Here is a 25,649-nt window from a genome sequence, read left to right as displayed (position 1 = left end):
CTTTTGAAGACAGCCAAGTCCACATTTTGGACAGAGCTGGTTTGAAAGAAGGGTCAAAGAGGCCATCTATGTCAAAACTGAACAGCTCTCTCTCAACTGACGGGGAGGGATACAACACAATTTATCTCCAGTCCACAATACAGTCCTTTCAGCAGTTCCAATAAGACTCCAGACCCATTTGCACCACTCAGGTGACCTTGAGGACACAGATAAACTAAGTGGCCTCAACAACTCTCTAAAACAGGGGTAGGCAACCTCGACTCTTTTACGACTCATGGACTTCAACTCCCAGAATTCCTGAGTCAGCATAGCTGACTCAGGAATTCTGGGAGTTGAAGTCCATGAGTCATGAAAGAGCCGAGGTTGCCTACCCCTGCTCTAAAAGAATGCAAATGATCAGTTTTCTGCAAGGAATATAAATCCTTTGATTCCCCACCATCCAGTGAAGAAGCTTCTTGGACGAGAAGAAAAACGTCTTCAAAGAAAAACAAGAAAGTCTGGTTGCCTCTTGAAAAGGCACCTATGCCTATGAGTGAAAATCTCCATAGACAAGGAATAGACCATATTTACAGTTGCAAGAAAAAGTATGTGAACCCTTTGGGATTACGTGGAGTTTTGCATGAATTGGCCATAAAATGCGCTCTAAACGTCATGTAAGTCACAACAATAGAAAAACACAGTCTGCTTAAAATAATACTACACAAACATTAGCTGTTGTCATGTTTTAATTGAACATAAGATGGAAACATTCACAGTGCAGGGTGGAAAAAGTATGTGAACCCCTAGCCTAATGACTTCTCCAAGAGCTAATTGGAGCCAGGAGTGAGCCAACCTTGACTCCAACCAGTGTGATGATATTGGATGTGTTGCTGACAGCCGTCCTTCCCTTTAAAAACACACACCTGTTTTGGGTTTACTGGTCTCAAGAAGCACTGTCTGATGTGAACCATGCCTTGCAGAAAAAAGCTCTCAGAAGACCTACGATCAAGAATTGTTGACTTGCATGAAGCTGGAAAGGGTTACAAAAGTATCTCCAAAAGCCTTGATGTTCATGTGTCCACGGTGACAGACTGTCTACAAATGGAGAAAGTTTAGCACTGTTGCTACTCTCCCTAGGCGTGGTCATCCTGTAAAAATGACTGCAAAAGCACAGCGCATAATGCTTAATGAGGTAAAGAACAATCCTAGAGTGTCAGCTAAAGACCTACAGAAATCTCTGGCACATTCTAACATTTTTGTTGACACATCTACAATAAGGAAAACATTAAACAAGAATGGAGTACATGGGAGGATACCACGGAGGAAGCCATTGCTGTCCAAAAAAATATTGCAGCACGTTTGAAGTTTGCAAAAGAGCACCTGGATGTTCCACAGCACTACTGGCAAAATATACTGTGGACAGATGAAACCAAAATTGAGTTGTTTGGGAAAAACACACAACACTATGTGTGGAGAAAAAAAGGCACAGCACACCAACTTCAAAACCTCATCCCCACTGTAAAACATGGTGGAGGGAGCATCATGGTTTGGGGCTGCTTTGCTGCCTCAGGGCCTGGACGAATTGTTGTCATTGATGGGAAAATGAATTCCAGAGTTTATCAGGACATTTTGCAGGAAAACATACGACCATCTGTCCGCCAACTGAAGCTCCGCAGAGGATGGGTGATGCAACAGGACAATGACCCAAAGCATACAAGTAATTCAACAAAACAATGACTTCAACAGAACAGAATACGCCTTCGATTGAAATACTGTGGCATGACCTTAAGAGAGTGATTCACACCAGACATCCCAAGAATATTGCTACACTGAAACAGTTTTGTGAAGAGGAGTGGTCCAAAATTACTCCAGATCGTTGTACAGGTCTGATCTGCAACAACAGGAAACGTTTGGTTGAGGTTATTGCTGTCAAAGGAGGGTCAACCAGTTATTAAGTCCAAAGGTTCACATACTTTTTCCATCCTGCACTGTGAATGTTTCCATCTTATGTTCAATTAAAACATGACAACAGCTAATGTTTGTGTAGTATTATTTTAAGCAGACTGTGTTTTTCTATTATTGTGACTTACATGACGTTTAGAGCGCATTTTATGGCCAATTCATGCAAAACTCCACGTAATCCCAAAGGGTTCACATACTTTTTCTTGCAACTGTACTTGGTCTACATCTTGTTGAAAGAAAAATCTTCATCAGGGTCCAGTCCAAGCTGGGAATAATCAAAATGGAGACTGCTTCAGAGAGAAGGTTGCAGTTTATTGAAGAGGAGAGCCAGACAGAAAGATGGCTCTGGAAAAACTGTAGTAGGGAGTGGGTTTTTATACCTTCATGGGCTTTTGTTTGGAATTGTTCCTGTAGCATGAACTTTGACCTGAGTTTGCCTTTCTGGTATACTGATGGTGGTGGGTTAAACCTATTATGTCCCAAAGGTCATATCCTGCTTCCCTGGGCTGTGGGATTTTTTGGTGTGAGGTATTGTTGATTTTAGGGATCTTTGTTTCTGATCCCAGCTTCCTGACTCCAATCTTTCTGACAAGACTATCACATCTGCATTTCTGCAGACCTGGTTTTTGTTTGGGGCAGAGAGACTTGGGGGGAAGGTTTTCTGCCTTTAAGATCCTTTGGGAAAATATAATATTCTACCTTTTAATATTCCCAAAAATATTTCTTTCTCGGGGGGGGCTGACTTCCCACAATATAATAGTAAGCTATAATGCATAGATCACACCCCATATGAAACTACACAATGTCTTAACAATTTGGGTGAACCACAGTGGTATCCACACCTACAGAGAAAAAGAAGCAGAACATAAATATTAACTTTGACAAGTTACCTGAATCAGAATCATCCGTATTAAATGGATTCCATTCTCTTCTAAACACTTCATTACTACAAAGTGGGCCACTAGAATAAAAAAATGTTTAGATCAGATTAAATCATATTAATAAATTATACCATCTGATGTAGCCATAAATCAGGGGACATAACATCTCCAAGTATAATATTCTATATTTATGGAGCTGATAAATGTTTATCTTCCCAAGCTGTTTTTCTTTTAAAAGGACAATACAAAACTAAAGTCTAAAAATGTCATCAGAAAACTTATGTCCTAAGAGGACAGTGCAATACTAAACCTATTTCTCTAACATCATTTCATGGTTTCCCCCCAAAATTACTCCAGAATGTTCCATATTATTCTAAACCAGTGTTTTTCAAACTTAGCAACTCTAAGATGTGGGATTTCAACTCTACAAATTCCACAACTAGCATGAAACAGTTTAATTAAAGGAAAAATTTACCTGTATTATTATGTGGCACATTCACAATTTTTTCATCCTACCTTATTGAATATGCTTGTATTACTATGAATCAGACATTGGGCATAATATTCAGAAACTAATACTTTCCATAGACGATCTGCACATATTTACTGTACACATAATAGTATCTCAGACAAATATTTTTAATTCAGTCAGAATAAAATAGCTTCTTCAATCAAACATATCAGGTAGGTAGGTAGGTAGGCAGGAAGGCAGGAAGGCAGGAAGGCAGGAAGGAAGGAAGGAAGGAAGGAAGGAAGGAAGGAAGGAAGGAAGGAAGGAAGGAAGGAAGGAAGGAAGGAAGGCAGGCCAAACTGGAAATATTTCAAAAAATTATCTGATGTTATTCATATTTTCATGATGCACAAGATCTGGAAAAAAAATAAAAAAATAACAGTTGAATTTGTAAGATTTTTTATAATTATTAAATATAAGGGGTTACATGCAAAAGCAACTGATGTTATTATCAATTTACTAGATGTCACTACTCAACTGGATTTGTAGCATATGGACTTAGCTTAAATTCATTATCATCCACAATTGGTCATATATTTTATAGTTAGAAGAAATGAGGGCAATTTTGTCAGCTTGGGTCTTCAATATCCTGGCTCATACCCTATATATGAATTAAAGCCAACAAATATTTAGCTACAGAGCACCTGCCCTATTAGATATGCTTAACAGCTAAAATATTCTGTAAGCAAGTCATTCTAGAAAGAATTCTATGATACCCCTACATATCAAAACAACAGTCTAGATGCATTTTTTTCCAAATAATTTTATTAAGAATTATAAATAAAAAGAATAAGACCATTATGGATTCTTTTAGGCATATCCAAGTCAGTGGGCTTCGAAACCCAAGAGAACCAACACAACACAGGTACATAGTCAACATACACACAAGCTTTTCCCCGCTAGCAGATCCAGCAGCCAAATCCAAGGAATCAGATGAGGAAGAGGAAGTGCCTGGGTTCACATTGGAGTCTGTAGAAGGCTCGGAGGAGCAAGAAGACTTAGAGTCAGACATGGAGCCTAGCCCATCTACTCACACTCAGGCAAAGACACAGCTGTTTTGGGGCTTGAACTAAGTGACAAGGAGGAAGAGCTGGGGCCGGATGCACGAATACACAGAGAGGAGAGGCAAGCAAGACAACAGAAGGCAGTGGGGTGGCTCCATAGGCAAAGTAAGTCACTAAAAAGCCACATCCTGGCTGGATTATAAAGAGGAGAGGTGTGGGAGGTGCTGATTGCCAAAGGTATGGCTTCTTGTTTCTGTTGTTGGATTTCTTGCCTCAGGATTCTTGGACATTAACCAGGTTTGTCAGATTTCTGTGTGTTTGAGTGACTTGAACCTTGAGCATTTCAGCTGAGAACTCAGAGACTGATCTTGTTTGTTTTAACAGCTAAAGGATGGGTTGGAGTTTGTTACATAAAAGCTGTGTCAAAATAAAAGGTGTTTTTTCTTATAAAGTCATGCCTTGTTCAATGAAAAGGTGTTTTCCTTGCAAGTAAGTGGTTGAGCAGTATTCATGTAGGCTGGGACAGAACACAAGCACTCCAAAGCTAGTATCACTGCTCATTACTCCATTCTTTCCTATTTTTACTATACCTCCTATTATTCCTCCAACTACTGCTCCTTGTGAGACCTACTGCTACAACACAATATTTTTTTCTATCTGCTTTAGGCTGCTTCAGGAAGTTTCAATACCTTTGGGGCAGCAACAAAGTTGATTAGGGGACTGGAGGCTAAAACATACAAAGAACTCTTGCAGGAATTGGGTATGTCTAGTATAATGAAAAAAAGGACTGGGGTGACATGATAGCAGTGTTCCAATATCTCAGGGGCTGTCACAAAGAAGAGAGTGTCAACCTATTCTCCAAAGCACCAGAAGGCAGGACAAGAAGCAATGGATGGAAACTAATCAAGGAGAGAAGCAACCTAAAACTATGAAGAAATTTTCTGATAGTTAGAACAATTAATCAATTGAATGACTTGCCTCCAATTGGATGCTTCAATACTGGAGGTTTTTAAGAAGAGATTAGACAAACATTTGTCTGAAATGGTATAGGGCAGGGGTCCCTAACCCCCAGTCTGTGGACCGGTACTGGGCCTCAGCATGCCAGCAACTGGTCCGCACAAACAAGCAAAGCACAATCCTTGGGATGCAGGCAGCACACAAGACCATGCACTCTCTGGTTCGTGGAAGACCCTTTCTCCATGGAACTGGTCCCTGGTGCCCAAAAGGTTGGGGACTTGCTGGTATAGGATTTCCTGCTTGAGCAGGGGGTTGGACTAGAAGAAATCCAGGGTCTCTTCCAACTCTGTTATTCTGTTATTCGGGCTAAATTATGACTCATGATGACTCAACGAATGGTATGTCCTAGCGGAGGAAGCAGAAATCGATCTACTGACGAGACACCACCGAGAAGACCATGGGGCCGCTTGCCTCCTGAGCTGTCGCACAAACCAGCAAAACCACCGGCCATGGCCAAGAAATCAACAGGCTGTTTCAAATGCGTGAGAGAGGGGTATCGCGCCTTAGAGTGCCGCTCGAAAGTCCCTCCATGCAACCCAGGCCAATCACCTGCCAGGAAGTCGGGGAAGTCTCCAGCCAAGCCAAGAGAGCCTGCCATGAAGACAACAGAGCTGTAGAGTCCCCACCGTCTGCCACGCATGGGCAGGGAACTCCGCCCTATACCGCATGAGTGGCAGATACCTCGGACAACAACTCAGAAGCTGAACCCCTGGTAAGTGGACCCATTGCCCCTATCCTCAAGACAGTGAGTATATTAGCTCCCTCCATGCCCAAAGTTGTCAAAGTAAAAATCTTAATAGACTCTGGCTGCTCCCCCTGCCTCATTAGCCCAACGCTAGTGGGGAACTTGGGCATGCCGGTGAGGAGGCTGAGACAACCGATCTCATTCAGCCAGTTAGATGGGTCCATAGCAGGAGGGGTACCAGCTACCCTAGCCACATTACCAATGCATCTATTCCTGGGGGACCACGAAGAAGACATAATATTTGTAGTGATCCCAGGCATGGAATGCTCAATGATCCTGGGGTTGGAGTGGCTAAAGAGATGGAACCCCTGGGTAAATTGGAGAAAGGCAGGGCTCAATTTCATGGAGGGGGATCATGCAAACCTAACACCCCAAAGGCCACCACCAACCCTAGGAGAGGAGAAAGCATCAGTGGGAGAAGAGAAGGGGTTACCAGAAATACCAAGGGAATACCAGGGCCTTGCTGAAGTCTTCAGAGAGGAACGGGAAGATGAGCTCCCTCCTCACTGACTGTGCTATAGAAATCAAATCCGGGGTAAAACTCCCGAAGCCCAGACTGTACTCCATGAGCCCTAAAGAGATTGAGGAGATGGAAAAATTCATAAATAAAAATCTAGAAAGGGGATTCATTGAACTTGCCAAACCCAAAGTGGCCGCCCTGGTTCTCTTAAGGAAAAAGAAGGATGGCACTTTCAATTTGTGCATGGATTACCACGCCTTGAATGCTATCAGTTAAAGTAACCTACAGGTGAAACTCAAAAAATTAGAGTATCATGCAAAAGTTCAGTAATGCAACTTAAAAGGGGAAACTAATATATGAGATAGACTCATTACATGCAAAGCAAGATAGTTCAAGCCGTGATTTGTCATAATTGTGATGATTATGGCGTACAGCTGATGAAAACCCCAAATCCACAATCTCAGAAAATTAGAATATTGTGAAAAGGTCCAATATTCTAGGCTCAAAGTGTCCCACGCTAATTAAGCCATAACACCTGCAAAGGGTTCCTGAGCCTTTAAATGGTCTCTCAGTCTGGTTCAGTAGGAATCACAATCATGGGGAAGACTGCTGACCTGACAGTTGTGCAGAAAACCATCATTGACACCCTCCATAAGGAGGGAAAGCCTCAAAAGGTAATTGCAAAAGAAGTTGGATGTTCCCAAAGTGCTGTATCAAAGCACATTAATAGAAAGTTATGTGGAAGGGAAAAGTGTGGAAGAAAAAGCTGCACAAGCAGCAGGGATGACCGCAGCCTGGAGAGGATTGTCAGGAAAAGGCCATTCAAAAGTGTTCAGGACTTTCACAAGGAGTGGACTGAGGCTGGAGTCAGTGCATCAAGAGCCACCACACGGATCCTGGACATGGGCTTCAAATGTCATATTCCTCTTGTCAAGCTGCTCCTGAACAACAAACAACGTCAGAAACGTCTTACCTGGGCTAAAGAAAAACAGACCTGGTCTGTTGCTCATTGGTCCAAAGTCCTCTTTTCTGATGAGACAAACTTTTGCATCTCATTTGGAAACTAAGGACCCGGAGTCTGGAGGAAGAATGGAGAGACACACACTGCAAGATGCTTGAAGTCCAGTGTGAAGTTTCCACAGTCTGTGTTGATTTGGGGAGCCATGTCATCTGCTGGTGTTGGTCCACTGTGCTTTATTAAGTCCAGGGTCAACGCAGCCGTCTACCAGGAGATTTTGGAGCACTTCATGCTTCCTTCCGCAGACGAGCTTTATGGGGATGCTGACTTCATTTTCCAGCAGGATTTGGCACCTGCCCACACTGCCAAAAGCACCAAAACCTGGTTTAATGACCATGGGATTACTGTGCTTGATTGGCCAGCAAACTCGCCTGACCTGAACCCCATAGAGAATCTATGGGGCATTGCCAAGAGAAAGATGAGACACATGAGACCGAACAATGCAGAAGAGCTGAAGGCCGCTATTGAAGCATCCTGGTCTTCCATAACACCTCAGCAGTGCCACAGGTTGATAGCTTCCATGCCACACCGCTTTGAGGCAGTAATTGCTGCAAAAGGGGCCCAAACCAAGTACTGAGTACATATGCCTGCTTATACTTTTCAGAGGTCCTTGTTTTATTGATTGCATGTAATATTCTAATTTTCTGAGATTGTGGATTTGGGGTTTTCATGCGGTGGCTCAGTGGGTTAGGACGCTGAGCCTGTCGATCAGAAGGTCGGCAGTTTGGCGGGTCGAATCCCGAGTGCCACATAACAAGAGTGAGCGCCTGTTACTCGTCCCAGCTTCTGCCAACCTAGCAGTTCGAAAGCACGTAAAAATGCAAGTAGAAAAATAGGGACCACTACAGTGGGAAGGTAACAGTGTTCCGTGCGCCTTTGGTGTCCAGTGATGCCAGCCACATGACCACGGAGACGTCCTTGGACAAGCGCTGGCTCTTCGGCTTTGAAACGGAGATGAGCACCGGCCCCTAGAGTCGGAAATGACTAGCATGCAAGTGTGGGGGAACCTTTACCTTTTTACGCCATAATCATCACAATTATGACAAATCACAGCTTGAACTATCTTGCTTTGCATGTAATGAGTCTATCTCATATATTAGTTTCCCCTTTTAAGTTGCATTACTGAAATAAATGAATTTTTGCACGATATTCTTATTTTTCGAGTTTCAGCTGTATATCCCCTATGCCTCATGAAGGACATGTTATCCCACCTATCGAAAGGAAGGATTTTTACCAAACTAGATCTAAGAAAAGTGTACTACCGCATTAAGATCAAGGAAGTGGACGAATGGAAGACCGCATTTAATTGTCCAATGGGGTGCTACCAATTCAAAGTTTTGGCATTCAGACTGCAAGGGCCCCCTGCAGTATTTATGCAATTATTCAATGAAGTGCTAAGGGAGCACCTATTTAAGGGGGTCCTGGTTTATTTAGATGACATCCTTATCTTCACCGAGTCCAAAGAGGAGCATGTCAACCTAGTCAGAGCTGTTTTTTAAAAAACTGCGAGCTGCCCATCTATATGTCAAGTTAACGAAATGTGAATTCCACTAGGAAAGAGTAGACTACCTGGGGTATCACGTATCCCCACAAGGCATCGAAATGGACCCCGAGAAGGTCAAGGCAGTACTAGAATGGGCACCACCCCACACAAGAAAGAAATTACAAAGTTTCCTGGGTTTTGCAAATTTCTACCGCCTGTTCATCCCTTCATTCACCCAAATGCCGCTTGGGGGGTGTATGAAAGCCCTAATAAGCAGGCATATACATAGAATGAAGGCTACTGCTAAGCTTGTAAGCCGCCCTGAGCCTTTGGAGAAGGGCAGGATATAAATGGAATTTTTAAAAAAATAGACCTGCCCCTTACGAACTTGTTAAAAACGGGGGGGGGGAGGGCTCAATGAAACCCAGCCAGCCACTGAACTTAACAATGGAATGCCAAGCAGCATTCAAGAGGTTAAAGAGACTTTTTTTCTGCCGAACCCGTAGTGAGGCACCTGGACCTGGATAGAATTTTCGTAATACAGCTGGACGCAAGCGATGTGGGCTGTATTATTACAGGAAAATGACAATGGGGCACTGCAACGATGTGCGTATATGTCCAGGAAACTCAATGAGACAGAACAACGCTGGGCTGTGTGGGAGAAGGAAGCGTATGCTGTGAGGTGGTCATTACTTACATGACGTTATTTCCTTGAAGAGAATAAAATCCTCTTCCAGATCTGGACAGACCACAAAAACTTGGAAGCACTAAAAACACCCAGAAAACTCACTGCTAAGCAAGCCCGCTGGTCTCAGCACTTTCACGAATTCCATTTCATGCTCAAACACTTGCCGGGGGGAAAGAACTTCCTGGCAGATGCACTGTGTCGCATGCCCCAATATAACAGCAAGTGAGCCATCGATTCTAAATCACTCATGCCCGAACCACAACTGGCAGTGCCAGTAACCACCAGAGCCAAGCCAAAATAAAGCCACAGCTGAATAGCCAAACCGGAATCGAATTCCAGAAGACTTTAGAAACAGATGAATGGTTGTAGAAAAACAGACATGTGCATAATCAAGGATGGGCTGCCATGGGTGGGGGAGAGGTTATATATATATCAGCCACCCTGAGGGTCAATTTCATGCAGCTGTGCCATGATACAAAATCAGCAGGGCATTTTGGATTTGTAAAAACTTTACATTTAATTAAAAGGCAATTTTGGTGGCCATCCATGAAAAAGGACATAGAAAGCTACGTGGCCAGCTGCCCAACTTGCGCAACTGCAAAGAGGTTGCAAGGGAGATCGCCCAGACTGTTACAAACAGTGGCAAATCCCTCAGCCCCCTGGAAAGAAATAGCCATTGATTTCATAGTGGAATTACCAGAAAGCAATGGGAATACTGTAATCTGGACGGTCACGGACTTGTTCTCCAAACAGGTGCACTTCATCCCTTGCCAAAAGATTCCCACCTCAAAAGCCTTAGTGAAACCTTTCATGCAGCACATGTACAGACTGCATGGGGCACCCCAACTCATCATATCAGATAGGGGAGTGCAATTTACATCAGAATTCTGGAAAGAGTTTTTATCCCTCTTAGGAACCACTCAGGGACTGTCATCTAGTCATCATCCTCAATGTAACGGCCAAACTGAATGGTCCAACTCAGTACTTGAGCAATACTTAAGATGCTTTATTAATTTCCAGCAAACGAACCTGACAGACCTACTCCCTTTTGCAGAAGTTGCCTACAATAACGCAGTCCACTCTAGCACAGGCTACACTCCCTTTCAGGTAGCCACTGGTCAAAGTTTCAACCTATGCCAGAACTAACCCCAAACAAACCGGAAATCCCATCACTGAAAGAATTGATAGCACAAATTACAAAACACCTGGCCAGTAGTTAGGAAAGCCCTGGACAAAGCTAGACAAGCATACAAAGAACAAGCGGATAAAAGGAGAGTCAAACCTAAACCATTCATTGTAGGAGAAATGGTATATTTGTCTACAAAATACCTAAAATCCCTACAGCCCTGTAAAAAACTTGGTCCAATCAAAGAATCATAAACCCAGTAACAGTAGAATTAGAACTATCCAAAACCTCAAGGAAATACACCCAATTTTTCTCTGCAGCTTGCTGAAAAGAGAACAGTCGCCCTTAAAACTTAAACTTCCCTCCCACCACCTCCAATCATGGTTGAAGGGCAACACAAAACCTAGTAGCCTGGAAACACGTTCCCTCCTCACAAAACGAGTGGGTCCTCAAACGTCACGTCAGAGCACCCAAACTGTTAAAGACATTTCATACAGAATTATCCCCAAAAGCCAGACTAACCTCTATACCTGTTTTTTTTCTCTACAGGTGGATCTCTATTTTTAAGGGGGGCAGGATGTCAAAACCCATTCCTATTTCATTTCATTTCAATTCAATTTCATTCCACCTCTCTGCAGTTTTACCATGCTTCCAAGGGGGAGGGGGATGTGCCTGCAGGGCATTGCTTTCATTTCTTCCCTTCACTACAATGTAATCCCTTATTTTGTTTTTTGGGCCTGTATCCTGTTTCCTGCATTATCTCTGTCTCTGAACTCTATCTTTTAAACTGTCAATTAAGAACAAAGGAGGAGATAGAACAAAGGAGGATTTTGTTGACGCTCCCAGAGAAAGGTGTGAAAAAGCTGCCGACCCTCCTGTGAGTTGGAGCCGGGCTGATATTATCTCCTCGGTTCCCACAACGGACTTAACACTTGGGGATTGGCTACCCCACACGGGAGGGGGTGTCGATCTATGGAGTGGGGTCCTGCTTGGGGACACTATAATCTACTGCTTTGCATGGTAAATCTCAGATCCTGTTTTTTATGCCTGCTATCTCCTATTCTTAATAAAAGTTCCTGCTTGAAAGAAATTGTTTCCAAGAGTTCTGCTTTCTTAAGATGTGGGCTTGAAGTGACAGGAAGTTATTTTTTCCCGAATAGCCATTTGGAAAGTACAGCTTTTCTTTGCCTTCTGTACAATCATCCTACACGCCACTGAAATAACACATATATTTTCAAAAACTGCTAGGGAGGAAGCCTACTTTTACAAAAATTCTTGACAGCTGCCCTCACATATATTTTTACTGTAATACAGGTAGTCCTCAATTTCTTTTAATGATTGTTCAAAGTTACAATGGTACTGAAAAAAGTGACTTGTGACTACTTTTCACACTTATGAATGTTGAAACATCTCCATGGTCACATGATCAAAGTTCAGATATTGGCTATTGACTCATATTTGTGATGGTTGCAGTGTCTTAGTGTCATATAATATAACTTTGACAATCTTCTGATAAGCAAGTCAATGGAGAAACCAGATTAATTTACTAACTTAACAAACGCAGTGATTCCAATTTGCCATCAGCGACTCCAGACACATGGATATATGGATGAAGCTTTCTTAATGTACATTTAATATCTTTAAGTTCAGGCAATGAAAAGTCCTGCAAATTTGGGCTCTCCCTGAAATCATAGACAAGAACGTATTGTTGGACTTCTGGTTTGCCATTGGCCCCTTTGGACACATGGAGGCGAACTCCATCTTCAGCGTCCAATTTCATCCCACTGGCGGACCCTGGAAAGTGTTGAAAGTCACCCTGTAAGGACGATAAGTGAGGAAGGGATCCCCGCTTGATCGCGGGAAATGGCAGTCCTTCTGCTTGATCCAGGGCTGCTCTCCAAACCAGCAGGGGAAAGACCGGCCATAGCAATATGGCTCGTCATTAAGCTGTTGACAGCTGAAGTCAAAATTACTATCAAGCACCTTTAAAGCAACGCAGATGAAACTGGGTGAGATCTGATCTTCTCTTTAAGACTCTAAATATCTTTCCTGCAAATGATGCGCTAAGTATTTTTTCCCCTGTGAGGAGAGAGGGAAGGGAATTCCTGCCCCACCCTCTAAGAACAGCGGCGACTGACTATCCAAGGGAAACAAAGCAATTATACAAACAACTTTAATCTAATTGGATGCATATATTTTTGAAATTTGGGGACTAAAAAGTTTTCCTAAAAGTTTTCTTATTCCTATTTCTACTGGATATGCTAATTTTTATCTAAAAAGAAAAGAAATAAACTTTGAAAAACTATTGTTTTTCCCTTTCGACTTTTGATAGAGACCACTGTGAGAAACTCAGCTGTAAAGAGAACCTTTAGGTGACATAACTGGCCTGCTTGAACTATGAATGTAAACCTTTACTGACTTTCAGAGTTATATGTGGAGAATTGATTTCCTATCTCTTTATTTGAGAAACATTGGTTATTGTATGATGATGATGAAATACCTTGGACTATACAATTTTACTTGACAAACAACTTCTACTATAAAGTCTACCTATAAATATGTGAAATAGCAGTCCCATATCTGGTTATAAAATTATTTTTAACATCTGATTTTAAAGTCCTCAATATGAATGAAAACCAGGAAAAGATCCTTTCCAGGTTGAAAGCAATACTGGTGGGACAATATTGGAAGAAGGATAGTTTGCCCACTATAGAAGAATGGGTGTTTAAAGTTTCGAATCTTGCAGAAATGTCTAAGATTTCTGCTTATTTGAAAGATCATCCACAGGAAAGATATATTTCGGTTTGGAGGAGATGGATAAATTATATTCAGAACAAATATGGGACTAAAAAGTTCCATTTAGCTTATGAGTAGATTTTAGTGGGATATTGTTATTGGTACTTTGTTTGTAGTTATGTTAAAGGGGAGTTAAAGCACATTATGAATTTGGTTAATTGTATATTATGCATAATTTTTATTTAGAATATGATTATTATAACTATAATCCTGTATTTAGCTCGGGGAAGTGGGGGGGGGAAGTGGGCGGGTTTGGGGTGGGAGGGATTTGGGGATATATAAAATTTTGTTTTTGTAAAACTCTTTAATAAAAAAAAAGAAAGCAATACATGAAACCATTCTTTCAGCTTGTGACAAAATAAGACCCAGTATAAAAGAACAAGATGCCAGCCTAGATACACAAACCCAAATTTTGACACAATCAAAGAGCTAACAACGCAGAAGCTAACAGAAGAAGTGGAACGATCAAATACTAAGACAGAGGACTCAATTGGCCAACAAATACAGTTAATGGAAAATCCAGAAAAGGGAGTGACAACACTGAAAATGGGAAAGATTTTCTATATAAATCAGAAGAAATTTGAGAAAGAAGAAGAACAGATTGAATGGAAGATAAACATACAAGGGCAATCATGGGGAATTGGAATAGGGAGACAACTTAATGAATACAAATGGGGTACTCCTTCTAAAAAAATGCAATCAAATGGTCTCCTTTATTTCAGATAACATATGTAATAATAGAGTGAGATCTATTTGATGATCTAAAACAGAGATGTCAAACACAAGGCCCGGGGGCCGGATCCGGCCCACGAAGTGGTTTCATGTGGCCCGCGAAGCCATCCTGGAAAGAAGTGAGGGAATGGCCCCTACTGCCTTGGCCCTGGCCCAGAGACCCTCCTTCTGCCAGAGACCCTCAGATCTGCCCCACTCCTGCCCAGGCCCCCATAGGCACCCTTGATGCGAACGATGTAGAGCTGGCCATGCCCACCCAGTAGGCCATATGCACTCTAGCCACACCCACCCAATAGGCCACGCCCACCCAGGCCACGCCCACCCGGCCCCTTGAGGGCAACCTCAACGCTGATGCAGCCCTCAATGAAATTGAGTTTGACACCCCTGATCTAAAAGCACTCACATGGAAGGCTAGTTGGCAAAGGAAGAAAGCCAGAATAAGGCAGAAGGAAATTGGGGTTTTGATTTATTAGAGGGGATGTCATATTACTAATTAAAGGGTTAAACAGAGAAGTTCAGATAAGGGGAATTTTGGTCATTAAATTTAAAATATTTGGAAACTAGTTGAAAATAAGGATTCTATTTGTTTAATATTTGAAAATTAGACCCAAAAGAAAAAAATATGAATATTTTTGATTTATTAACCCAGACAACATATATAATGATTTTGATTTATTAAAGAGGATATTGTATTATTAATATGGTGGGAAATAGATAACTTTGGGGAAATAGAACAAGACTATATTCAAATAAGTAAGATATGTATTATGAATATTAGATTATGTTATGAATTGAGACGAGGGAAACTTTGATTACCTAAAGCCTGAAAATTATAAATATCAAATGTTAAATTTGTATATTGATGGGAAACTAAAAATTGGGGAAAAAATCAATAACAAGACATTGATTATCTATAAAGATTTAATGTAAAAGTAATTAAGATATGTATAAGCTAAAAATTATTGATAAATGTAATAATGTTGTTTCTACTTAGTTGATATAATAAGAACTGTATTAGCTTAAATATGAAACAGTAGATATTAAGGGAAAAAGAGAGGAAATATTTGATGTTGTAACCTGAGATTTGTACTAAAGATTTTTGTATCTTATTGAACTATTGATTAACCCAGCCACCACGTTGCTTTCTAAATATTTAATGTAAAATTGGAAAGTTAATAAAATATTATTTTTTAAAAATGCAGTGATTCAGTTAACAACTGTCTCACTTAGCAACAGAAATTTTGGTGGCGAACCTATGGCACGTGCCACAAGTGGCACGCAGAGCCCTCTCTATGGGCACACGCGCCGTCGCCCAGTCCTAGGCCTTCAGCTGGGTTTTATAAAACCTTTTCGCTTTTTGTGGGGGGGGGGGGAGGTTCAATCAATCAATCAATTTCAACTTCTTGCAGGAAAAAAAAGATTCACAAATTTGGAATTGATTGATTGAACTTTTTAGTCCTACCCAGTCTGCCGTTACCACCGCACCCATGCCCACCCAATGGGCCACACCCACCCAATGGGTCACGTCCCCTGACCCCTGATGATACATAAGTGGGTTTTGGGTTGCAGTTTGGGCACTTGATCTCTAAACGGTTCGCCATCACTGCCCTATACTGCTGACTGGTTTAAAAGCTATAGCTAGCTAGAATTGATGCAGTTAGATTACATGACATAATATCTTATAGATATTAAATCTTGCTAAACGATCTGCACTGCTTGCCAGTCTATGGCCAAGCCATCTTTAAGGCTTAATCTACAAAGCCTTTAGGTAGTAGGCTACTTCAAAAATATTTTTGTTTTCCAAAGCCTGCAATATATAGGGCTTTTCCAATGGCACCCATTACAATACTCCAAATCCAGTGCTGATGTTTGTAGTGTAAAGAGTGCACAGAAGAGCAACAAAGATGATTAGGGGACTGGAGGATAAAATATACAAAGAACAGTTGTAGGAATTAGGTGTTTACTTCAGTGAAAAGGACTAGGGGTGATATCATAGCAGTGTACCAATATCTGAAGTGCTGCCACAAAGAAGAGGGAGTCAATGATTCTCCAAAGCAGGGCTTTTCAACCTTTTCACGCATTGTACCACTTTTAGGATATGGCAACATCCAAGGACCACCAGTCGCCTAGCAAGGTGTCAAAAACTTGATGACCAAAAAAAAAAAAAGGAAAAATGTGATGAAGTACAGGTAGTCCTCAGCTTACAACAGTTCACTTGGTGACTGTTCTAAGTTACAACGGCACTGAAAAAAGTGCCCCCCAAGCCACAGCCGAGCAAAGCACCTGCCCGCCCGGCGGTGCTCTTCCTCCTGCTCAAGGTTTTCATTGTTGTGAGCATTTCTGTTGAGGATTGGCAGTGGGGGAGAGGTGGGGAGGTGTTTGGTTTTTATTTCCCCCAACCCCCATTTGCTGGGTAGTTGCAGCAGGTTTTGGTCACTTCACATGACCTGGGACACTGTGACAGTCATAAATATGAATCAGTTGCCAAGCATATGAATGTAAATCACAAGACCCTGGAGACGCTGCAATATTCCAGCCTGACTGGCACTTCTTCTGGGCTTAGCAAAGCACCAGGATCAGCGCTGAGATCCAGCTGGAGCCTGGCGCTGATCCTGGTGCTTCTGCTGAGCCCTGACAGCCCTACAGCTTCAGCCATCTCGCTCAGGCTTGTGCAGTGCTGCCACTGGTTCAGCTCATTCCCCTCCCCCGCTACCACTTTTCTAGGATGGTCGCATACCACCTGCCAGGTGCCAATGTACCACAAGTACCATGGTTGAAAAGCCCTGCTCCAAAGCACCCAAAGGCAGAACAAGAAGCAATTGATGGAAACTAATCAAGGAGAGAACCAACCATTTGCTTGAAATGGTATTGGTTTTGCTGCTTGAGCAGGGGGTTGGACTAAAAGATCTCCAAGGTCCCTTCCAATTCTGTTATTTTGTTTTTCAGGTATATTTTATATATTCCCTTTTTCTTACCATTTTCCAGCCATTTCTCCTTTTATTTAATTTAGCTTATCTTAGAACTGTCTACAACTGTTATAAAATGCCTAAGGATTCCTAGGGATAAATACAAGCATATACCGTAGATTCCGGCGTATAAGACTACTTTTTAACCCATGAAAATCTTCTCAAAAGTCAGGGGTGCTGAAACTTTAGGGACAGGGCTGGCTGGAAAACCTGGAGTGGATCTTCCATTTAGTCTGTGCAGGGAAAGCGGGACCAATTGGAGTAGAAGCTGCTGTCTGTGATTTTTTACAGGCTGGGGTCTGGGCTTTTTTCCTTCTAAAGTTGAAGAGCAGCTGTAGGCAGGTGGGGAATGCAAGAGCAACTTGAAAGGCAGGTGGGGAATGCATAGCCAGAGCAGCAGCTTAGCTCTAAGGACACATTTGACTCAGGAACTGGGCGGGCTGGCTGGAAAACCTGGAGCGGATCTCCCATTTGGTCTTTTTTTTTTAATCCCATTTATATCCCACCCTTCTCCGAAGACTCAGGGTGGCTTACAATTTAAAGCACAAATCAATGTGCTTAGCAATAGCCTTCATACTGTGTATATGCCTGCCTATTAGAGCTTTCACCCCCCCCCCACAAGCAGCATTATTACAAAGTCAGCTTATTGCTCCCAACAATCTGAGTCCTCATTTTACCTACCTCGGAATGATGGAAGGCTGACTCAACCTTGAGCCTGGTGGGATGAGAACCTGCACTAATTGCAGGCAGCTGGTGTTACTTAAGGCTCTGCGCAGGGAAAGCTTTAGAGTGAATTAGGAAAAGTGAAAAAGTGAATTAGGAAAATAGGAAAAGGGTTGCTGGAATTGGGTACGTGTAGTTTAACGAAGAGAGGGGTGAGGGGTGACATGATAGCAGTGTTCCAATATCTCAGGGGCTGCCACAAAGAAGAGGGAGCCAAGCTATTCTCCAAAGCACCTGAAAGCAGGACAAGAAGCAATGGATGGAAACTAGTCAAGGAGAGAAGCAACCTAGAACTAAGGAGAAACTTCCTGACAGTTAGAACAATTAACCAGTGGAACAACCTGCCTCCAGAAGTGGTGAATGCTCCAACACTGGAAGTTTTTAAGAAGAGACTGGACAGCCATTTGTCTGAAATGGTATAGGGTTTCCTGCCTTAGCAGGGGGTTGGACTACATGACCTCCAAGGTCCCTTCCAACATTATTATTATTATTATTATTATTATTATTATTATTATTATTATTACTATTATTATTATTATATTATTAAGTTTAATCCACTTGCACTGTTTTATGTTTACATGTTTGATGACAAACAGCCTTATGTTTATGACAGTTTTCCTACTAAGTACCTGCATGTCATAAGCATTTGAATTAAAATTACCATATTAAAATCAAATCTGATGTTTTTTAATTTTTATTTGGTGTGCGTTGGAAGAGGGGTAGTCTTATATGGCGAGTATAGCCCAAACCCTATAATTTAACAGGAAATGTAGGGGGTCGTCATATACGTCCAGTCGTCTTATACGCCGGAAAATACGGTAAGTATTTTAAATAATAAGAGAACAAAGTATGGTAATTGGTATGTGTACTCAAGGAATTATCAAAGCTCCATAGCAATCTAAGACGTCCATACCTCAGAAGAGATTTAAATCACTTGGGTTGAGTATTCATGGTTGATCAATAATCCCAATGTACAAAATTGCATTGCATTAAGAAAAGGTAGAATTAAAACATACTTTTACAATAATAACTTACTGTGATAAAACTCCTTCACTGTTTTGTTGTGTTACTGAAACATTTGAGTGTTTTTTTGCCACATGCTGCTCACAAGAATCCTCTTGATGTACTATATTACTCTGAGGCTTTGCTACAGAAGTCTCTTTTACTATTGGAGATGTTGCTCTATTTAGCTCAGCTCTTAGCTTAAAAGGATGAAGATTGTTCTTTTTATCTAACTGTTGCTCTTCATGATCATCTTCAAGGCTCTTCTTTGAAACCAATTGCCTGTTCTTCATCTCCATAGGTCCAACAGGGGGTCTTTTCTTTTTCTTTTGAGTCCCCAATTGTTTTTTGGATGGTAACTGTGGCTTTTTAACCAGTGTATTATGGCATGACTGCTGAGCTACAGGAACAAAGCTTGGCATAGAACCTGAATTTTCAGAATAAATATCTGTATGCTTAGATTGTGTGCAATCCTTTGATGATAGAGCCAATACTGTGCACTCCTGCTGAGTTTCATATTGCAGTTTTGTAAGTGTGGTCAGTTTATTCTGAGATGAGCTTTGTTTTATAGTTTCTACAGGTTGTATCTGGACTGATAATTTTTGATCTGCTTCGAATGAAGGTATGAGGCCTTGTGATTGCTTTCCACATATTGAGTGACTTCTTTTATGTATTTCTGCTGAATCTTTATATTTATTTTTAGACTGCATTTGCTTCCTTGTTTCTTGGATGGTAACAACAGACCTAACGAATTGCGATTTATCATTCTCCACAGCCATTACTTGTTTAATTCTTGAAGCATTTTGAAATCCATCAAAACTTCTTTCACCAACATTACATGTTGTTGTCTTGATTTCCTTCAATGGAATTGGCATAATTGTTTTCTCCAATACCCTTTTATTTTTTCCTCTTTCATTATGCTGAGCTTCCTTGTTTCCTTCAAATGATGCAGATGTTCTCTTTTTCTGTGGTTTTTGTTTTTTTCGAGAAATTGAAATACAAGATGTAGAAGACAACTCAAAAGATTCATCTGTCAAAAATTCAAATTCTTCAGGCTTTACAGTAGCTGAATTTCTAGGGAAGAAAGACAGGCAACTGGATTTTCACACATCACAAAAGGTCAGTCCAAGGAACTTCATTTTCAAAATAAACTTAGATATTTTACAAAATATTTCTTGATGAAAACTAGCGTTAGTAACCATTTCTCTATTTTATTTTATTTTATTTTATTTTTAAAGGATTTTATTGAATTTTATAGGGTTAGGGATAAAATAGGATCAGGTTAGGGATTAGGGTTTAGGGTGGGGTTGGGATCAGGATTGGGGTTGGGATTAGGACAGTGTTGGGATCAACATTGGGATTATCCCCCAATAACACTTTCGTTCTTTAGCAAACAGACTATTGTCCGGGTACATATGTTCAATTAACAATAGTTATTATAGTAATAGATAACTGTAGAAAATGTAATAAACAATAATCAAAAACAGTATCAGTTCATCAATATACTGTATGTCATTCTTCTTGCTATATATATTCAAAATAACAAATCACATTCATTTTTCACTAGTTCATTTTTCTATCCATTGGTAAAAATTATCCCATGTTCTATAATAAACTGAATTTTCTTTGATCTCTAACGTTAATCTATCCATTCCTGCACATTCTAAGATTCTGCACATTCTAATTAAATGTTCTCATGATCATTGAAACTTTAAGAGGTGAGATCTTGCACTGAGCCCCAGACCGAGGGAGATTAACAGTTATTTTGTGTTTCTTCCATTTGCGAATAATCACACCAAGCTGCTTGGCAATATCTTGTAGCCCATTCCAGTCTTGTGTAGGTCTACAATCTTATCCCTGACATCCTTGGATAACTCTTTGGTCTTAGCCACGATGGAAAGTTTGGAATCTCATTGATCAATTGCTTCTGTGGACAGGTGTCTTTTATACAGATAACAAGCTGAGATTCAGAGCACTCTCTTTAAGAACATGCTCCTAATTTCAACTCATTAACTGTATAAAAGACACCTGGAAGCCAGAAATCTTGCTGATTGATAAGGGAGCAAATATTTATTTCACTCATTAAAATGCAAATCAATTCATAACTTTTTTGAAATGCATTTTTCTGGATTTTTGTTGTTGTTATTCTCTCTCTCACTGTTAAAATAAACCTGCCACTAAAATTATAGACTGACCAGTTTCCGGTTTGCACATGCAGTGCTGGCAGACGTTCCGGGAGAAGCTCCCTCCACGCAGTCTGGTCTTTCTTACTCGGAGGACCCTGCAAAAGGTTAAAAGTCACCCTGGAGGGGTGACCACTGTGAGACTATCTCTCTGCGATCACAGAAGGGCAGCAGCCCTCCGTTTGATCTGGAGTTGCTCCTCTGGCCTGAAGAACAAGAGATCGGCCATTAATATGGCCGATCACTAAGCCGTTCCCTGCCAAAAGCCAAAATCATTATCAAGCACAATGAATCTGGAGGATTTGGGTGAGACCTTACCCTTCTTACTTCCCTAATTACTTTCCTGTGGGACTTACTTGAAAATCTTTTTCCCCCTTCTTGAAAGATCGGCAACTGCTTACTTGCAGATTTACAACCTTAAAGCCTCAAAAGAAATTAAATGACTAAGCTAAATAACTAAGCAACCCTATCTGTACCTGTGAAATTTTTGGGCCACTGAAAAGTTTTTATTGCTTATTTTTAGGGGGACCTACTACCCTATTTACTACTAAAATGAATTAATTGGATAAAAAGACTTATATTATATTAGTCTGCAAAATGATTGTACAAGCTATTGAGGACATATTGTGGCAAAACCTGGTATAGCAAGTAAACCTTTTTTTTACTCTGAGATCTGGCTCTAACAGACTTGTCCTTGACATTATCTTTAAAGATAAAAATTGGGAACACCTGGGACTGAAAACAACCTTTAGGAATAGTGGAGGTGGACATTTATTGACTTTTATTAAAATAGCCTCCACTAAAGGCCTATTTGCAAAATACTAAAGAAATGGAATAATATATTCCACCACTTGACTATAAACGTATACGTGATACAATTTTGGCAATGACTGCAGAAATAAAAGCCAGACCTAAAGACAAATCTGACAGCACAAACTCACCAAATGAGACTCTTACTTCAATTGATGATCTGACAATCCAAAAACAAACAGAAGATGAGGAATTTAACAACAAAACAGAGGACTTTAAAGTACAAGTACAATCTACTGAGAACCTTGATGCCCAAACTTTGACTTTAACTATAAAACCTACAATTTAACAAGCAACAGAAGCTGAAGAAAGCAATACTAGGATGGAGGATGCCAAAGGCCTTCAAATACAGTACACCAAGACTTCAACCAAACAAACAACAACTACAACACTAGACATGACCTCTTACCTAAGCCAGATGGATTTGAAAGAAGAAGAAGAAGACCAGATTGAATTAATGACAACTGCACTATGCTAAACATGGAGATTGGATTTACTGGAACGAAAATTTAATGACTACAAAGGGGTCACTCTCAATGAAAAATTGATAACTGGATGGTCTCCCTGGATTCAAACAACGTACGTAGGAAGAAAGGGAGACATATTTGAGAAGCTAAAGGCAATGATATGGAAGCCTGCCTGGCACAAGAAGAAAGCTAGAATTAGATTTTTTTTAAAAAAATGATTTTTTCTTCTTTTTCTGTTGTAAGATACTTTGTGTGATAAAGGCATGTCCCAGGCTCATCCCACATTAATTACCAAAACATGGGAAAAAACAATCTTCTCTCAACAATTGATCATTTATCTACACTAACTTGGACATGAATAAAATACTTTCACGAAATATTTAATAGTCATATGAAATAACTTACTCCTTTGCACATGATTTCTCTCCATCTTCTTCTTCTCTTTCTCCTTTTTCTCCATCTTCTTCAAGAAGGATTGGTGATCCTAAGGACCACACCTCAATATCGTTTTCCTGAATTTCTTCTGAGACCTTGTTGTCTACTTTATGGATAAGACAGAGAAATACGTGCAACATTATCATTCTTTTTGAGATAAGAAAAACAACCTTCTCCTGGTATTACCTTAAATTATAACTAACAAATTTATTAGTACATTTTTCTTAGGACAGATTTATTTTCTTACAATCTAACTTAAAACCATAGCTTTCTTACTATACATATGGAAACATAGGATTATAAGCTTGGAAAGAACCCTAGGAATCTTTTAGTCCAACCTGCTGCTTCAGGCAGGAGCCTTATACAATCCCACTCAAATGGTTTTTCCAGTCTATTCTTGAAATCCTTCATTAATGGGGCACCCACAATCCCTAGAAGCAAGTTATTCTATTGATTATTCACTGACAGAAAATTTCTTCTTCTAGGTTGGACCTCATTTTTAGAAGCTACCACCCATTACTTCTTGTCCTGCTCTCAGGTACCCTAGAGAATAAGTCAATCCCCTCGGCTTGGTGACAGATGCTTCAAGTACTGGAAGACAGCTTTCAAGTTCAAGTTTATTACAGTCAAAGAGCAGAGACCCAAACAAATAAAAACACTCAATGAATATCTAGTAAAAGGTTCTAAAGTAAAATAATAAATAACAGATAAAATCTATATTAAAATCACAATTTGGCATCTAGTCTCTCAGTTACACATTCAGCTCACATCCTGCTGCAATCAACTGCTCAACTGCTGCTTCCGTTACGCTTATTGACAGCTGTTTGAATTTTGGCATGCTGCTGCTCTCCTCCTACCCTGCTTGTGTGGAGAAAGCACTCTTTCTTGGCTTTTTCACTTGCTGTGCTGTAGTGTGTGTTTACTCTGCTGAAAAGGGTGCCGATACAGCCGATTTTGTGGGTGGTAGGATGCTTACTGTTGCTGTTACTGATGACCACAAATGTGTCCACATATCTGGCCCAGATTTTGAGCTTGTAAACACACACTGCAGCACAGCAAGTGAAAACAGCTATTCCACTGATTTTGACGCCACCATCAACAACGGGTGCCATGTGCTGCAGATGACAGGCTTCCAACCACTACCACTTGGACCATACTCCCCTATATCCATGGGGTGGCATTGGGCACTATCTAACAAAATGAAATTCAATGGTGAAAAAAGTAAGGTTCTGGCTTCCGATTTGCCACGCAGCCACAATGGACAGTTGGGAGACTTGCTCTTTCTCCCCCGTCCAGTTTCGCATCGCTGGGGGGACCTGAAAAGGGCCGAAAGTCGCCCTGAAGAGGCAACCAGCAAGGAGGGGTGCTCGCTGGATCGCGGGAGAGCCGCAACTCTCCCGTTAGACCTGGCGATCCCTCCAAACCGTTGGACGAAAGGACCGGCCATTATGGCTCATCTCTAGGCTCTGAACAGCCGAAGTCACATTTTCCACCAGGCAACTTTTAAAGCAGCACAGAAGAGACTGGGTAAGATCTACCTCTTTTACACCCTAATTACTTTCTATACCTTAAGCTGCTAAGCATTTTCCCTCCTACGGTGAGGTAAGGGGGATTTTAGCCCTCCCTCCAGAAAGAGTGGTGCAGTCAGAGCAGCTGCTTAGCTCTAAGGACACATTTGACTCAGGAACTGGGCAGGCTGGCTGGAAAACCTGGAGCGGATCTCCCATTTGGTCTTTTTTTTAAAAATCCCATTTATATCTCGCCCTTCTCCGAAGACTCAGGGCGGCTTACAATTTAAAGCACAAATCAATGTGCTTAGCAATAGCCTTCATTCTATGTATATGCCTGCTTATTAGGGCTTTCACACACACACCCCCACAAGCAGCATTATTACAAAGTCAGCTTATTGCTCCCAACAATCTGAGTCCTCATTTTACCTACCTCAGAAGGATGGAAGGCTGAGTCAACCTTGAGCCTGGTGGGATGCGAACCTGCACTAATTGCAGGCAGCTGGTGTTACTTAAGGCTCTGCGCAGGGAAAGCTTTAGAGTGAATTAGGAAAAGTGAAAAAGTGAATTAGGAAAATAGGGAACGGTTGCTGGAATTGGGTATGTGTAGTTTAACGAAGAGAGGGGTGAGGGGTGACATGATAGCAGTGTTCCAATATCTCAGGGGCTGCCACATAAAGAGGGAGCCAAGCTATTCTCCAAAGCACCTGAACGCAGGACAAGAAGCAAGGGGGAGAACCTTTGAACTAAAACAACAAAGGAAGGGGGGGGGAAGAGATCTGGTTTGTATCTCAGATTTAAATCTCTAAAGGGAGTAATTGTTGTAAAGACATGAGAGTTCCCTCTTTCCCATGGAAGGATTTGACACCTGAATTTTAATTGATCTGGGACAAACCAGATGGCTTGAAGGGAGGGGGTTCGACCGGGGACTCTTTAAAAAGTACCAAACTGTAACACAGTTTCAGATCCTGTCTAGTATTTCCATCTCCAAACATGTTTTAGTAAAAGCTCCTTTTGGACAATTTCTGGTTCAAGAGTTCTTTCTTTCCTAAGATGTGGATTGGGGTGGGTCCTGACAGATATAGAATGCATATTTGAATACGATAAATTGTTATTTGGAACATTGAATACTGGAGCTTGTCTTTAGTAATGG

The 25,649-nt window shown here is 41.1% G+C and overlaps 1 protein-coding gene across 1 annotated transcript in view; it reads right to left on the bottom strand.

Annotated features, from left to right (window-relative positions):
- CENPC (centromere protein C) overlaps positions 1–25,649 on the bottom strand; it is an 87,938-nt gene that overhangs the window by 55,844 nt on the left and 6,445 nt on the right. Inside the window, exons 4-5 of the mRNA XM_083377155.1 lie at positions 22,959–23,094; positions 2,832–2,902 (exon numbers count right to left, since the gene is read on the bottom strand). Coding sequence (XP_083233281.1) covers positions 2,832–2,902; positions 22,959–23,094 — 207 coding nt within the window. The remainder of the gene's footprint in view (positions 1–2,831; positions 2,903–22,958; positions 23,095–25,649) is intronic.

This window comes from Vipera ursinii (assembly GCF_947247035.1).
Source record: "Vipera ursinii genome assembly, chromosome: Z".
Lineage (NCBI taxonomy): Eukaryota > Metazoa > Chordata > Lepidosauria > Squamata > Viperidae > Vipera > Vipera ursinii.
The sequence above is the reverse complement of the archived record's forward strand: the minus strand, read 5'-3'. Positions and strand labels throughout refer to the sequence as shown.